Source organism: Myotis davidii, unplaced genomic scaffold (genome assembly GCF_000327345.1).
Source record: "Myotis davidii unplaced genomic scaffold, ASM32734v1 scaffold1047, whole genome shotgun sequence".
Lineage (NCBI taxonomy): Eukaryota > Metazoa > Chordata > Mammalia > Chiroptera > Vespertilionidae > Myotis > Myotis davidii.
Window position 1 is genome coordinate 655,643 of NW_006298367.1, and position 15,093 is coordinate 670,735.

The 15,093-nt window shown below is 46.9% G+C and overlaps 1 protein-coding gene across 1 annotated transcript in view; it reads left to right on the forward strand.

The window, feature by feature from the left end:
* Positions 1-4,958, forward strand: part of ZNF689 (zinc finger protein 689) — a 6,621-nt gene extending 1,663 nt beyond the window's left edge. The window contains exons 4-6 of the mRNA XM_015570697.1: positions 570-616; positions 735-741; positions 2,221-4,958. Coding sequence (XP_015426183.1) covers positions 570-616; positions 735-741; positions 2,221-3,404 — 1,238 coding nt within the window. The 3' untranslated portion in view covers positions 3,405-4,958. The remainder of the gene's footprint in view (positions 1-569; positions 617-734; positions 742-2,220) is intronic.
* Positions 4,959-15,093: the final 10,135 nt, after the last annotated feature.

The window sequence follows — 15,093 nt, forward strand, 5'->3', positions numbered from 1 at the left end:
TTTTAGCTGAGTTCTAAATATTTCTTAATTCAACTCTAACTTATTGTGTGCTGCATATACCGTGAGGCCCTGACTTACGAGTTTAATTCGTTCCGTAACGGAGCTCATAACTCAAATTACTCATATGTCAAATCAAAAAGTGAACAAGTGAGACACGTGATGCTGGGCTGATGTTGTGTTCACTGTGACGTTCACTCCGCCAACTAGCGGCGGGGGATCTGAAGCTGGCTCGTAACCCGAATTTTAGCTCGCAACTCAAAGCAAAAAATCGGCGGAGAGATGGCTCTATCTCGAAAAACTCGTTAGTCGGGACACTCATAAGTCAAGGCCCCACTGTACTGTAAATTGAATTAATTCACTCCAGACTCCCAAATGATTCTGTTTTAACCTTTTTTTTATATACAGTATATGTCTAATGTACTGTTTAATCTATAAGTATTTATAGATACTTTAAAAGCAAAAAAGACATGAAATATAAATGAAAATTTAATAAAAAGGAAATGAAATGTACAGTAAAATATGAAGATTTAATAATAACAAGCAGCAACAAAAGCAAAAAAAACCCCAAAAACCCATGAAAATATTCACAGCACAATATCCTGAGATTTTAACAGTGGTAAACTGACTCCTACTTGCACATTCTCTCCTTTGTTTGTTGCACGTGATCATACAGGTATCAGCTTGAAAGGGTTGTCAGGTTGAGAAGCAAATTGTTCATGATAGGAACTTTCCAGAACCGAGGTTTGACTGTGTGGGAACAGAGAAGCTACTACCCTCCTGCCTCCTTCCCAGGATCCCTGCCCCACCTCCTCGGAGAGAGAACCTATACCTCTCTGAATTCTGTGTTCTGGTCGAAGGGCCTTCATGGAGAACAGCTGCCTGGGGCGCCAGGGCCTCTTTCTGATCTCTGGCAGCTCTCCTCAGGATCAAGCGAGGCTCTGACTAATGCTGTCCAGGTAGAATGGCCCCAGATCCACCCCAGGGGCAGATGGAACTGTCGGATTCTCTAAGACCAGGGCTATCTCTCTAAGATTCAGATCTGACCATGATATTTCCGTGCTTAAAATCATTCAGCCAGGTGTGGGTCAGTGGTTGAGCTTCAACCCATGAACCAGGAGGTCACGGTTTGATTCTCGGTCAGGGCTCATGCCTGGGTTTTGGGCTCATGCCTGGGAAGGAGGCATGCAGGAGGCAGCCAACTGATGATTCTCTCTGCCCATTGATGTTTCTATCTCTCCCTCTCTCTCTGAATCAATAAAAAAAAAATATTTAAAACAAAACAAAAACCATTCAGCCTGTAAATGGTGATGGAAAAATGATAATAAAGGGAAAAGAAAACCATTTAGCCCACCTGGAGTGGCAGGGTTGAGTGTTGTCCTGTGCAGGGAAAGGTTGTCAGTTTAATTCCTGGTCAGGCACATACCTGGCTTGAGGGTTGGATCCCTAGGGAATGTAGGGAAGGCAACCTATTGATGTTTCGTACATCGATGTGTCCCCCCCACCCCACCCCTTCCTCTCTCTCTGCATGTCCTCGGGTGAGGATAAAAAAACTATTCCTTTTTTTCCAAGATGGATTATCAAATGGCCATCAGTTATACTCGTCACTTGGGGGAACCCATACCAGAACTATTTACTCACCTTTATAGATGTCTAGGAATGTGTGTGGTTTACTAGCCCCAATGGATTGGGATGTATGTTTAGGTTTGAGAGCCATTGGGTAAAATAGAGTTCACAGTCCTTACAGCAGTGGTTCTAAAAGTGTGGTCCTCAGACCAGTATGGGCGTCACCCTGATCATGTTACAGATGCAGACCTGCTGAATGAAAACTGGGAGCAGGGCCCTGCAGTCTGTTCCAGGAGCCCTCCAAATGACTCTGATCACAATCAAATTTGGAACCATTGGCTTAGAGGGCCTATGACCTAGTCTCTGCTAGCTCATACGTTGTTTCCACTTTCTACCTTATACTTTCCTCTTCCAAAACGTTTAATTTTTAAAGTCAGCTTAATCTCCGAGAAACCTTCCCCAACTTCTCCAAGCTGGGTTGGGGCTTCTGTAATTCCCTCCATACTTGATTAGTAGTATGTCACACTCGGTTGTCTGTGTCACTAACACTCCTGGAAGACAGGGGCCAACTTATTTGTCTTAAAACCTGTAAACACTATAATAGGCAAGAGTAGTAGCCCAGTGTGTGTTAAATTAATTTCTCCTGTGTCCCTATAGAAACCAGAACCAGAAAGAAGAATGGAGAAGAGGAAGTATTCCCACCTAAGGAGGCACCCCGGAAGGGGAAGAGAGGACGGAAGCCCAGCAAGCCCCGACTGATTCCCAGACAGACATCTGGGGGTCCTATCTGCCCTGACTGTGGTTGTACCTTCCCTGATCACCCGGCTCTCAAAAGCCACAAGTGTGCCCAGAATCTAAAAAAGCCTTACCCCTGCCCCGACTGTGGGCGCCGCTTTTCCTACCCATCTCTGTTGGTCAGTCACCGGCGGGCACACTCTGGTGAATGCCCCTATGTTTGTGACCAGTGTGGCAAACGTTTCTCCCAGCGCAAGAACCTCTCCCAGCACCAGGTCATCCACACCGGCGAGAAGCCCTACCACTGCCCTGACTGTGGCCGCTGCTTCCGGCGGAGCCGGTCCTTGGCCAATCACCGGACCACACACACGGGGGAAAAACCCCACCAGTGCCCCAGCTGTGCGCGGCGCTTTGCCTACCCGTCCCTGCTCGCCATCCACCAGCGCACACACACGGGAGAGAAGCCCTACACGTGCCTGGAATGCAACCGCCGCTTCCGCCAGCGCACCGCCCTGGTCATCCACCAGCGCATCCACACCGGCGAGAAGCCCTACCCGTGTCCGGACTGCGAGCGGCGCTTCTCCTCGTCCTCCCGCCTGGTGAGCCACCGGCGCGTGCACTCCGGCGAGCGGCCCTATGCCTGCGAGCACTGCGAGGCCCGTTTCTCGCAGCGCAGTACGCTGCTCCAGCACCAGCTCCTGCACACGGGAGAGAAGCCCTACCCCTGCCCAGACTGTGGCCGTGCCTTCCGCCGCAGCGGCTCCCTCGCCATTCATCGCAGCACGCACACCGAGGAGAAGCTGCACGCCTGTGATGACTGCGGCCGCCGCTTCGCCTACCCCTCGCTGCTGGCCAGCCACCGGCGCGTTCACTCGGGCGAGCGGCCCTATGCCTGCGACCTGTGCTCCAAGCGCTTTGCCCAGTGGAGCCACCTGGCGCAGCACCAGCTCCTGCACACCGGGGAGAAGCCTTTCCCCTGCCTTGAGTGCGGCCGCTGCTTTCGCCAGAGGTGGTCGCTGGCCGTGCACAAGTGTAGCCCCCGAGTCCAAAACTGCAGCCCTAGGTCTGCTGTAGAGGGAACCGGTCAAAAGGGCAGTACCCTTTAGAATGAGAAGGACTGTCTTAAGTTCATTTCATTTCATTGAGAGGCCAGAGAAGGGAAGGAGAAGCCCTAGGTCACACAGGGCAGGTTCAGGACGAAAACCGAACTTGAGTGCATTCTACCACCCTGGCTGCCTTATTCTGTCTAGAACAGATGGTCCCATCAGGAGAGGTCACATCACTGGGTTCAAGTTTAACAAGCTATCCAACCCTAAAAGAAATTGTGTGTGTGACCATCAGGGTAACATTTCTCCCCTTGTACTTCAGGGGCTGGCTGCCTTTCTAATTTGCATATAGGGATCTCCCTTACATGCCTCAGGAGGATCTTATTTATAGGTGGCAGGCTCTTCCCCACCTCTGCCTCCTCCTCCTTACCGGTGTCCCCCCTTTTTACAACACTCCTGCCAAGCGGTGTTCTACTCTTGCTTTAAACCTCCCTGGACAGGGAGGTCACTACCTCACAAGGCAGGTCATTTCTTTGTGGGATAGCTGTGATCTGTGGAGGGTGGTTAAGTGCCAGACTCTCCTTCCCTGTAGGCCTTGCCCAGAACATGTTTAATATTTCCTCTACGTGGCAGCCGTTCAGGTTAACAGCATTTGGTCAATCATTCCTAAAAGATAGGGTTTCAGTTCCCACACATGATCTTCAGTGTTCCTTTTAAAGGGTCATACAAAAATAAGCCAGCACCACAGTGTATACCTCCTTGGTCTGGACTCGTTTTAACAGCTCTAGATTGGATTTGGGAGGCGTGGCAGCCTGTACCTGGGGTTTACTGGGTTGGAGACACCCCAAAACCTAAGGTTCTTTTTTTAAACCACATGCTGTGAAGCTAAGTCTTCTGCACTGTTTGGACAATTGGTTCAGGTTGGGTCTGGGACATAAGTTCAGCGAGCGGTGGGACAAGATTGATCTTAAGGAAAAGCAGGGGGAGGCGTATGGGTTAGCAGCAAGAGGTGAGAGCCGGGCCGGCTTGTACTTGACCTGGTGGGTTTGGATTGGTCCCATGCAGCCAGTGGTTAGAAGAGCCTAGAGTTCACTTCAACACAGAACCTTCCATGAGTCTTCAGTCAACATTTTTTTCATAAAACGAGGTGAGGCCATTCAAGGAGGGTAGAAAGTTAGGTGATTGCATACAAAACAAAGAGTATGTAGTCATCAAGTTGTGTTCATGCCTGCCCCTCACGGAAGCTCCAGAGGTAGCAATGTGTCTCACTTAATCTTTGATAAGCCTCCAGGGCACCCACCCTGAGTAGGTAGGTGCTCAGTAAAGCTTTACTGAATTCAATGAACAGGCCTATCACTGCTTTGGGTAGCTGCACCAAATTGGAATTTCCAAACCTGACTCGTCTGATTACCACAGCTAGAAGGGGGCATCCCCCACTTTAGTTCTGATCTCAGCCCCGGAGTCGGGAGCAACTGGGGAACACAGCTTTTGTAATGACCTCTGTTCTGGTGTTTAGCAAGTTTCATTATAACTGTTTCTCCTTGGATGATGAGCTACCCCAAGGTAGGGGGCAGACCAGATTGGATCTCATTAAAATGTCTGTTGAATGGATTATATCCCTTGTGGAATTACTGTTTATAAAATGTAAGTCTAGTTCCTTAACCAAGTAGAAATTTTTACAGTTCTGATGGAGACCTGCCCTACCCTGGCAAAGACCTATTAGATGACTGCCTAGCCCCCTGTTTTAGAACTGACTCTTTTCCTTACTTTTATCACTAGGCCAGCCTAACTATTTTTTCACCTAGGAATTTATAATTTTCTTTGGATCTGACTGTAACTCATTAATACTTGGGAGCCATTGGTGGCCAAGTTCCAGTATTTCGTCTACAGAGGGCAGAGATGACAGACAACTTCCTAGGTTTCCTAAAGCCCTTCAGTCCCAGGGCCCATTTGATGACCAGCTGTATCCTTCCAGTAATTTCCCCTTCTGCTTCAGGTAGTTTGAGTTTCTTTTACTTGCAACCAAAAGAATTAACTAATACACAGCCCCAATATGGGTTACTCTCCCATCTGCCTCTATGCCTATATATGAGCTATGAAGAAAAACTGGTCTCTTCTGATCTCCAACCTCAGTTAAGCCTTCAGTGTCACTTAAGTCTTCCATCTATCTTGAGCCAGTGAGTACCTTCTTCACGAAGAAAACAAGGTATTAAATAGAAACTCCTTCAACAGCCCACTCCCCACTCTGACTCCAGATTTACCAGTGAGACCACGCTTACTTGCTTCCATCCCACCTCAAGGAAGTCCCTCATGCCCTGGCCAGTGTGGCTCCGTTGAGTGTAGTCCTATGAACCAAGAGGTCACTGGTTTGATTCCCAGTCAGGGCACATGCCAGGGTTGTGGGCTCCATCCCCAGTAGGGGGCGTGCAGGAGGCAGCCAATTGATTCTTTCAAATCGTTTCTCCCTCTCCCTTTCCCTTTCCCTCTCCAAAATCAATTAAAACATTTTTTTTAAAAGCCTCTCACATGCAATGCTCATCAATATAGCTGTGCCTGGATTTCATCAACTGCCCCCTCAGGGACTTTGCTCCATCTATCAATTCTCTCTCTCCTCTTAGTGTTATTGTTTTAGAGTCCCTCTCTTTCTGGAACACACACACCCAAGCCTACAAACATGCTAAACTCTCTAAAAACAATAAAGAACTTTCCCTCTGGCCTCTGTCCCCATCTATTTCCAGCTAATTTTTTTTTAAAAAATATATGCTTATTGATTTCACAGAGAAAGAGAAAGGGAGAGATAGAAACATCAATGATGAGAGAATCATTGATTGGCTGCCTCCTGCCTGCCCCCCACTGGGGTTCAAACCCGCAATCCGGGCATGTGTCCTTTTTTTAAAAAAATATATTTTATTGATTTTTTACAGAGAGGAAGGGAGAGGGATAGAGTTAGAGATGTGCCTGCAACCCAGGTACATGCCCTTGACCGGAACTGAACCTGGGACCCCTCAGTCCGCACGCCGACGCTCTATCCACTGTGCCAAACCGGCTTCGGCGGGACATGTGTCCTTGAACGAAATCGAACCCGGGACCCTCCAGTCCACAGGCCAACACTCTGAGCCAAACCGGCTAGAGGTTCAGCTAAATTTCTTGACGCAGTAGTCTGCATCAACTGGATCCATTTTGCTAATTCTTTGCCTACTGCAATAGTATTACAGTCACTTTGTTGTACATTTATGATGTCCCATGTACTATGTTAGACACTTTGTGTGCATTCCAATCTAATTTGGATAAGAACTGCATAAAGTAGGTGTTAGGAGTTGCTCCTCCATGGGTGTCTCATGTTGCTACATATCTTGCTGAGTCTGCCCAAAATGCAAGGTCCTGCCCTCAAATTCTCAGGCATTAGCCAATTCCAGACCTAAAGCCCCACTGATTGAGGGGAGGCTGTGTCCTATTGATGAAGGACCATGTTAACATTGGCAATAACATGCAGTAGGTCTTCCTAACCTTTCCCAAATGTACCAGCAGTCATTCACCAGGGTGGCTGGGCTGGAGAACTGGGCATTGGACCTAAATTGCTTCTAATTCTTAGAGATCAGGTGTGTGCAGAAAAGGGCTACTCAGCAAACTGAGAGTGCTTAAACCCCGCACATTAAAAAAAAAAAAAAAAAAGCTCATCTTTAGGACTGGCATTTGGCTCACTGTGGGAGATAAATTCTGAGCCCTTGGAATATTTTGTCTACTTAGAGTGTTTTTGAATGCTGGAGGCCTTGAGCCATGCTGTACTAGTCTGACCAGGTAAGTTTATCCTAACAATGTGATTAATGGCGAATGCCTGTTTTTGCTCGGGGAGACTGGAATGTAAGCCGCTGAGATCAGTGGTGTAGGCGCTCCCTGTCTATGTGACCGACTCCCAACAGAAATCCTGGACAGCAAGGCTCAGGTGAGCTGCTCTGGTTGGCAGCAATTTGTATATATTACACAAATCATTCTGTTCAACGCCACTGGGCGAGAACGCCTGGAAGCTTAGGCCTTCTTTCTCTGGACGCTGCCACATGCGCCTTTTCCCTTTGCTGACCTTAATCTGTATCCTTTGCTGCAGTCAGCCATGACCTTGGGTATAACAAAAACAAACACACACAAAGGCAAGGCTCTGGCCACTCTACCCAGGCCATTTCTCAGGATTGTGTTCCCAGCGAGCAGCCTTGAGGGAGAGGAGATGTGTCTATCTGGTCAAAGAGTAACTTACCACTTACTAGACAGCAGCAGGTTCCCCAAGCTCATTGTTCCTCCCCTATAATGAACTCACTGTGTACCTACCATCCATACGGGCCCCCCCGTGTTGCCTCTGTGGAACTTGGGAGGCAAAAAGAACGAATGCATACATGATGCGGAGGCTGCTTGTTGAGCCATGAGTCAGATCTTTTGTCTCACGCAGGAGGCTCTGGTCTTCTGCCAGCATCCATGAAACAGTTACAGACTAACTGCTAACTTCTAAGCAGGGTAACCTCAAACTGCTCACCTGATGGTTGGTATTGGTTCCCTATAGTAGAGGAGGAGACGGGCTCAGTGATACAGTAATAAGTAATTTGCCCAGGATCACATATCAAGTAAATCTAAGGGCTAGGATCCAAGCCAGGTCTCACTCCGAAGCCAGCTGCTGTACAACGTACTGCTCCCCTAAACTGTCCCTTAAGATGACTGGTGAGTTAGTTAACAAATCAATACTTTAGTTTTTACCTTGATTACCTCAGTTTTCCTATTTAACCTCTCTTGTAACTTAGCTTTCATGCCCTATGTTCTTCTCATCTTCCGGTTGCCTCTGGAGCTCCTTGTGTGTCCATGTAGGAATTCCTTTCCCAGCATTTCTTGAGAAATGTATGTTTTCCCAAATCCCAAGAATGATCAGTCAAGAAACTGGAAAATGTCACCAAACAATTAATGTGATACACCACATAAACAAAATGAAAGCTAAAAATCACATGATCATATAAATAGATGCAGAAAAACCTTTTTACAAAATCCAGCACTCCTTTGGGATAACTCTCAGCAAAGTGGGAATAGAGGGAACATACCTCAACATAATAAAGGCTATATATGACGAACCCACAGCTAACATCATACTTAACTAAAATCATTTCCCCTAAGACCAGGAACAGGACAGGGATGCCCACTTTCACCACTCTTATTCCACATAGTACTGGGCGTCCTAGCCACAGCGATCGGATAAGAAAAAGAAATAAAAGGTCATCAAATTGGAAAGGAAGAAGTAAAACTCATTATTTGCAGATGACATGATTCCACCCAAAAACACTAGAACTGATAAATAAATTCAGTGAAGTACCAGGATATAAAATAAATATCCAGAAATTGGTTGCATTTTTTAAAATGTCTTTATTTTTAGAGAGAGAGGACGAGGGATAGAGAGATAGAAGAAACATCAATGATGGAGCCATGGAACCTCCATGTGGGGTTGAGGGGACAAGAAGAGATAAGCCAAAGAACTTACATACTTATAGGATCATGAAGACCTGGGGGCGGTATGAGCTGGGAGAAGGGAAGTAAAAGAGGGAGAAATGGGAGATTTCTGTAATACTATCAACAATGAAAAATATATTTAAAAAAAAAAGACACATCAATGAGAGAGACACCATTAGTAGGATTCTTCCAATGTAGGCCTGGCCTTCACCAGCAAGCATGTGAACTAGCTGATATAAGACAGAGAAACCAGGTTGATCCACCTGAATTACCACATTAAATTCCTCAGCAAATCTGGGATCCTCAGTTACTGTGGAAAAATCCCTGACTATGGCTCCCAATTCGGCGTTAGTTAGTCCAGGGAACATAAGAAATTAGAGGCTTCACGTTTGGGTCCTGAGAGGGTCTGACTCTAATAGGTTCAGGGGAGGAAGGAGTGGGGAGAGGTTAGGAGGAAAAGGGAAGTCCGGGGAGAGGAGCAGAATGAAGAAGCCGAGGGCACAGAGCGGGTGGGGACTGGGCAGTAGGGAGAACCTGGGCACAAGACGGCTGCCACATGCCCAGAGACAAGGAGGGCAGGGGAAGGACACAGGCTGGTGCTGAACGGAAAGAGGAAGATGGGGTTGGAGACAGGGAGGACGGTGAATGGGAAAAAGAGGCCCCAGAAGCTTTTTTGTTTTCTTTCAATTATTTGTCGGTCTTGGTTAATCTATAAGTGACATTTTGTAAAGTGGCGACTTTAGAGCCTTTTTTAGTTTATTGGGGTGACATTGGTTAATAAAGTTAGATAGGTTTCAGGTATACGATTCTACCATACATCATTTGTATGTTGTATTGTGTGTTTACTACCCAGCGACTTCAGAGTCTTGAATAGGTTTGGAAGTCTTCAGGTGCCAATAAAATAGGCATCCCATTCAGTCTGTTTACTTTGAGAGCCATGATCTTCTAATTTAGTTCTGAGAAACACAAGTTTGGGGAGGTCACAATTCCCTGTAATGGTCACTGGAGTTCTAAATTAATTTTGGTAGTCTGTCCATTTAGTTAAAATTATGCATGAGGAGGGACCATAGTTCTTTTTTGTTTGTGTTTTTTTGTGTGTGTGTGGCAGCTTCTCATTGGCTGAGTTGTTGCTGGGTAAGGAGAAAATCTTTCTTCCTGCTGGTATATGTAAAGCAAGCAGGTCAAACTCAAAGGCCAACACGGGCCAAATAACCAAGGTTTAAGTGTATGTGGGCCGCAAAAAACAAAAGCTTCAATTTTCATAGAAATGTAGGTTTATTTCAATAGAGACATGCTGAATACAAAGGGCTGAAATAAATGAGTAATTGTTAACATAAAATACCGTAAAATGCCCTAACCGGTTTGGTTCAGTGGATAGAGCGTCGGCCTACGGACTGAAGGGTCCCAGGTTCGATTCCGGTCAAGGGCATGTACCTGGGTTGCGGGCACATCCCCGGTGGGATGCAGGAGCTGATTGATGTTTCTTTCTCATCGATGTTTCTAACTCTCTATCCCTCTCCCTTCCTCTCTGTGAAAAAATCAATGAAATACATTTTAAAAAATACTGTAATAGAACATTTTAATAAAAATTAATATTTTTGAATAACTGCACAAATTAATAAGTGCCACACCAATAAACCTATTTTTCTTGTTCTCTGAAAGCGAAATATTTCCTGTTGCGCACACCAAACAAGTCAGTCCAAGACGAATGATGTGGACATCGGCTGCTAAAATATTTGCTGCTGGTATTAGTGGAGAGAAATGGTGCGCTTGTGTGTAAGCTGCATAAGGGAAATGAATGCGACACGGTTCAGTAGCATAGGTCATTAGCGAACATTGTAGTTCATTATTAATAATTAGGTATAACAGGATATTGTGAAAATTAAGTTACAAAATTTTTATCAAAACGCTTCTGACATACCGTTATATTGGTTGGGCTGCAAAAATATTCATTGTTGGCCGCGAGTTTGACGTGCCTGATGTAAAGTAAGTTGCGAAGGGATGCGATCCCAATCTTCACTGCTCCCCGGCTCCGTTTTGAATCAGGTTTTCTTTATTATTTTCACAGACTAAATAAGTTGTTTCATCCGCACAATGAAACACTATGCAGCCATTCAAAAAAGAAGCAGTCTATATGTGCTGAATTTGCAAGGTGTAAGTGAGGAAAAAATGCCAAATGAACAGTATTTTTTTTTTCTGGCTGCTGGTCATTTATTTTCCATTTGGTACAAGGCACACGGTTATGGGGTGTCAGGGAGGCTTGAATGTGGCTTGGGTAGTAATGGGTGGGGCTCTCTCAACTTCCTTTTTGGTGTTTTGCTATTTTGACATAAAGGAGCCCAACTGGTTCTGCGTGCTGCAGCTTGCTAGCCTATGGGGCAGTGTGAGGAGGGGAAAGGGGCGAGAGGAGGAGGGAGAGGGCCTCAAAAGAGCCTAGCGCCTCTGGAAGTCTGGTGGCAGGTGGTGGCCACTCAGGATGGGGCCCACTTTGGCTGCCAGGCTGCTGCTTCCTTGTGGTTTCCCGAGCCAGGTCACAGGTGATCATGCTGCTGGAGGCCTGGGGAGATTCCAAGTGCTCTGGGGACCCCAACACTGTGGCCATGAACACAAGAGTGGACTCCCGGAAAAAAACAGCTCACCCACCAGTGACCTGGGCCGGGCTTGGGAAGACCACAGTGGCGGTGTGTGTGTGTGTGTGTGTGTGGCTTCCCCAGGGTACTTGGCACGAGAAAGAGGGCTGTTGCTGGAAGTGGAACCCAAGCAGTCATGGTGGCCACGAGCCAGCCGCTGAGGGGATGGCCATGCTCTTGCTTGGGTGCTGGTGGAAACCTCGGTGGCGACCCCTCCAAGGCCTCAGCTCGCGATCACGGGTGACGGGAAGGGGGTGCTAGGCCATGGAGCCCATTTGCAGAGGAGACCATGGGAGGCCGCTGCATGACTAGGGTGGGGGAGTGGAGGTGGGGGTTGGAGCAGAGGTGAACAGTGTGTTTAGTATACTACTTGTGAAAAGAAAAACATAGATATGCTTTTCTATACCTAAGCTTTCTCAGGAAGGACATAAGAAACTGGTAACAGAAGTTGCATCTAGGGGACTAGAGGAAGGAGACCTTTTTATTTACTGAAGAATACACATAGGATATGTTCATATATCATAAGATTAAAGCTAAATTTTCACAAAATTCAACACATCTGAGCAACGCACCTAAATCAAGAAACAGAATGTTATTAGTAAGCACCCTAGAAGCACCCCAGGGTAATGAATCATCCTGATTCTTTGTTGTGTTGTTGTGGTCAATCCTCACCTGAGGACATTTTCCCATTTATTTTTTTAGAGACAGTGGAAGTGGGGGAAAGGGGAGAGAGAAACATCTCACATTGATTGGTTGCCTCCCACACCCACCCCACCGAACCTGCAACCCAGGTACGGTGCCCTTGACCCAGAATCAAACCCGAGACCCTTTGGTGAGCTGACCGGCGCTCTAACCATTGAGACAAACCAGCCAGGGCTATCCTGATTTTGAATAGCTTGAATTAGTTTTCTATTTTTATATTTTATGTGAATAGAATCCTATATAATAAAAGAGAAAGATGGTAATTGGTGTACGACCGCTACCCTTTTCATTGGCTAATCAGGGAGATATGCAAATTAGTCAACAGCCAAGATGGCAGCTCATTTGCATATGTCAGCCCCAAGCCTCAGACTGAAGCTTTAGGCTGGGGCCTGGGCGGAGCCATCCAGCGATCATTGATGGCAGCAGCGGCAGGGAACCAGGTGGAGCCAGCCAGCTATGCTTGATGGTGGCAGCGGCAGGGAGCTGGGGGTGCCCCGGCCCAGGCCTAAACCCTCAGCCTGAGGCGTTAGGCCTGGGTCAGGGAGGAGCCAGCCAGAGGTCTTGATGGTGGGGAGCATGGGGAGGGTCCGGCCCAGGCCTAACACCTCAGCCTGAGGCTTTAAGCTTGGGCCAAGGAGGAGCCAGCCAGCGATCATTGAGCCAGCGATCATTGATGGTGGCAGCGGGGGGGAGCTGGGGGTGACCTGGCTCAGGGCTAATAACGCACCAGAGGCTTTAGTCCTCAAAGGGAGGCCAGACTGTGGCTTAGGCCCACTCCCCAAGGGGAGCAGGGAGCAGGTAGTAGGACATCCCCTAGGGCTCCCAGTATGTGATGGGGGCAAGCTGGGCTGAGGGACCCCCCTCCGCCGCCAGTGCACAAATTTTTGTGCACCGGGCCTCTAGTCTTATATAATATACTATTTTGTGTTGATTTCTTTTGCCAACTCATTTGCCTACAAGATTCATCCATATTATGCATGTGGTTGTAGACCAGTCTCATTTCTGAATAGTATTCCATTTAATAAATATCCCATAATTTATTCATTCTACTGTTGTGCATAGTTTGCAGTGTTTAGCCCTTGCAACTGGTGTTACTGTGAACATTTGAGCACATGTCTTACAGTAACATATGTATGCATTTCTGTTGGGCATGCACCTAGAAGTGGAATTGCGTATGCAATTAGTAGATACCGCCAGTTTTCCTAAGTGGTTATACTAACTTACACTCTACAGCAGTGTAATTATTCAACACTTGCAAGACTTACTTTCGATCGTATATCCTTTTTAATTTGGGTGTATCATGAAATAGAATGCAAACTTACATGCACTTTAAAGCCATACCACGTCTTCAAAGTGGTTTCACTGCTGTGGCAGACAGCTTTTTGTTGCACCTCTAGAACTTGCCTTCTCTGCTCTTATGTATACTTGGTGGGAAATGCTTGAAAAACAGTTTAAGAGATGATCGGTTCATTTCCCGGTTTATTACTCATTTATGAGCCATAATTTGAAGCCAAGTTTTCTGATCAAGACAGGATACAGATGGAAATATAATTACAATTACAACTATAAGCTCGTATTTATTACGTACTTATTTTGGGCAGGACTCTACGCTAAGCGCTTAGCTAAACCTGGGAGCCAGAAGATGATTTTTATTAAAGAAAAAAGGGGCCTCGCGCTAAAAATCCGTGATACCAAACCTAGATTTAATACCCGTTCTAATTGCAGTTTCAGCCTCTCCCAGAAACAATCTTGATCAACCAATATGGTATTTTCTGGTCAATCACCAGTGAGGTAATCTGGCAAGTGGGCCCTTCTTCTTCCCTTCGACCCCGCCTCACCCTCAGCCACCCGCTTCCACCAAAAGAAGAAGCAACCTAAGAAATAAAAACCTTCCCCTTCTCTTCCCACAAGATGTCCTGGCCCCCAAATACTCATTCTTTTTTTTGTTAATAGCATCCCTGCCCCAATCTTCTTCCTATAAGATCTACATTTGGCCTGGCCAGTGTGACTCAGAGGTTGAGCATCGACCTATGAATCAGGAGGTCACAGTTCGATTTCCAGTCAGAGCAAATGCCTGAGTTATGAGTGCCATCCCCAGTGGAGAGCGTGCAGGAGGCAGCCGATCAATGACTCGCTCTCATCATTGATGTTTCTATCGCTCTCTCCTTCCCCCTTCCTCTCTGAAATCAATAAAAAAATATATATATTTTTTAAATCTACATTTGTACAACCCTTGGAGTGCCCTTCTAGTTACCAGATGGGGTGATGCCCCATATATGAATCCCTTAATAAAGCCAATCTGACTCTGACCTGGTGGTCAGTCACCTGGCCTTTCTATCGCTCGGGTTCTGCGTCTGAAAAAGGGAAGACTTCTGTGACCGCTGGGCATGGGCCCAAGCAAATACCCAACGGGCACCTTCTCCTGCAGCACAGCTGGCTAGGCCTAGGCCTGCAGGAGCACCCCAAGCTGTGCTGGTACCCGATCCCCAACCCAACCCCCACCCCCTATTCGCCTCAGTTTTCTTTTGTCCTTCGGTTTTGTTTTTTTTAAATAAGTAAATACCATATATATATTTTTAAATTGATTTCAGAGAAATTATTTCAGGGAGGAAGAGAGAGGGAGAGATAGAAACATCAATGATGAGGGAGAATCATTGATTGGCTGTCTCCTGCACGCCTGCTACTGGGGATCCCCCGGAATCCCAACATGTGCCCTTGACCAGGAATTGAACGAGACCTCCTGGTTCACAGGCAGACGCTCAACCAGAGCCATGCGGGTTCGGCTTTTATTCACCTCCTGGTCCCGGACATCCAGACCTGCGCGTCAGAGGCTGCACGAAACCAGCAGAGGGGAGTGGCTTCAACCGGTCAAACCCGACCTCAGCCCCGGGGCCCTTCACCCTCAGCTTTCAGAGGCCCCCCCGGGGCCGGGGGCCGGT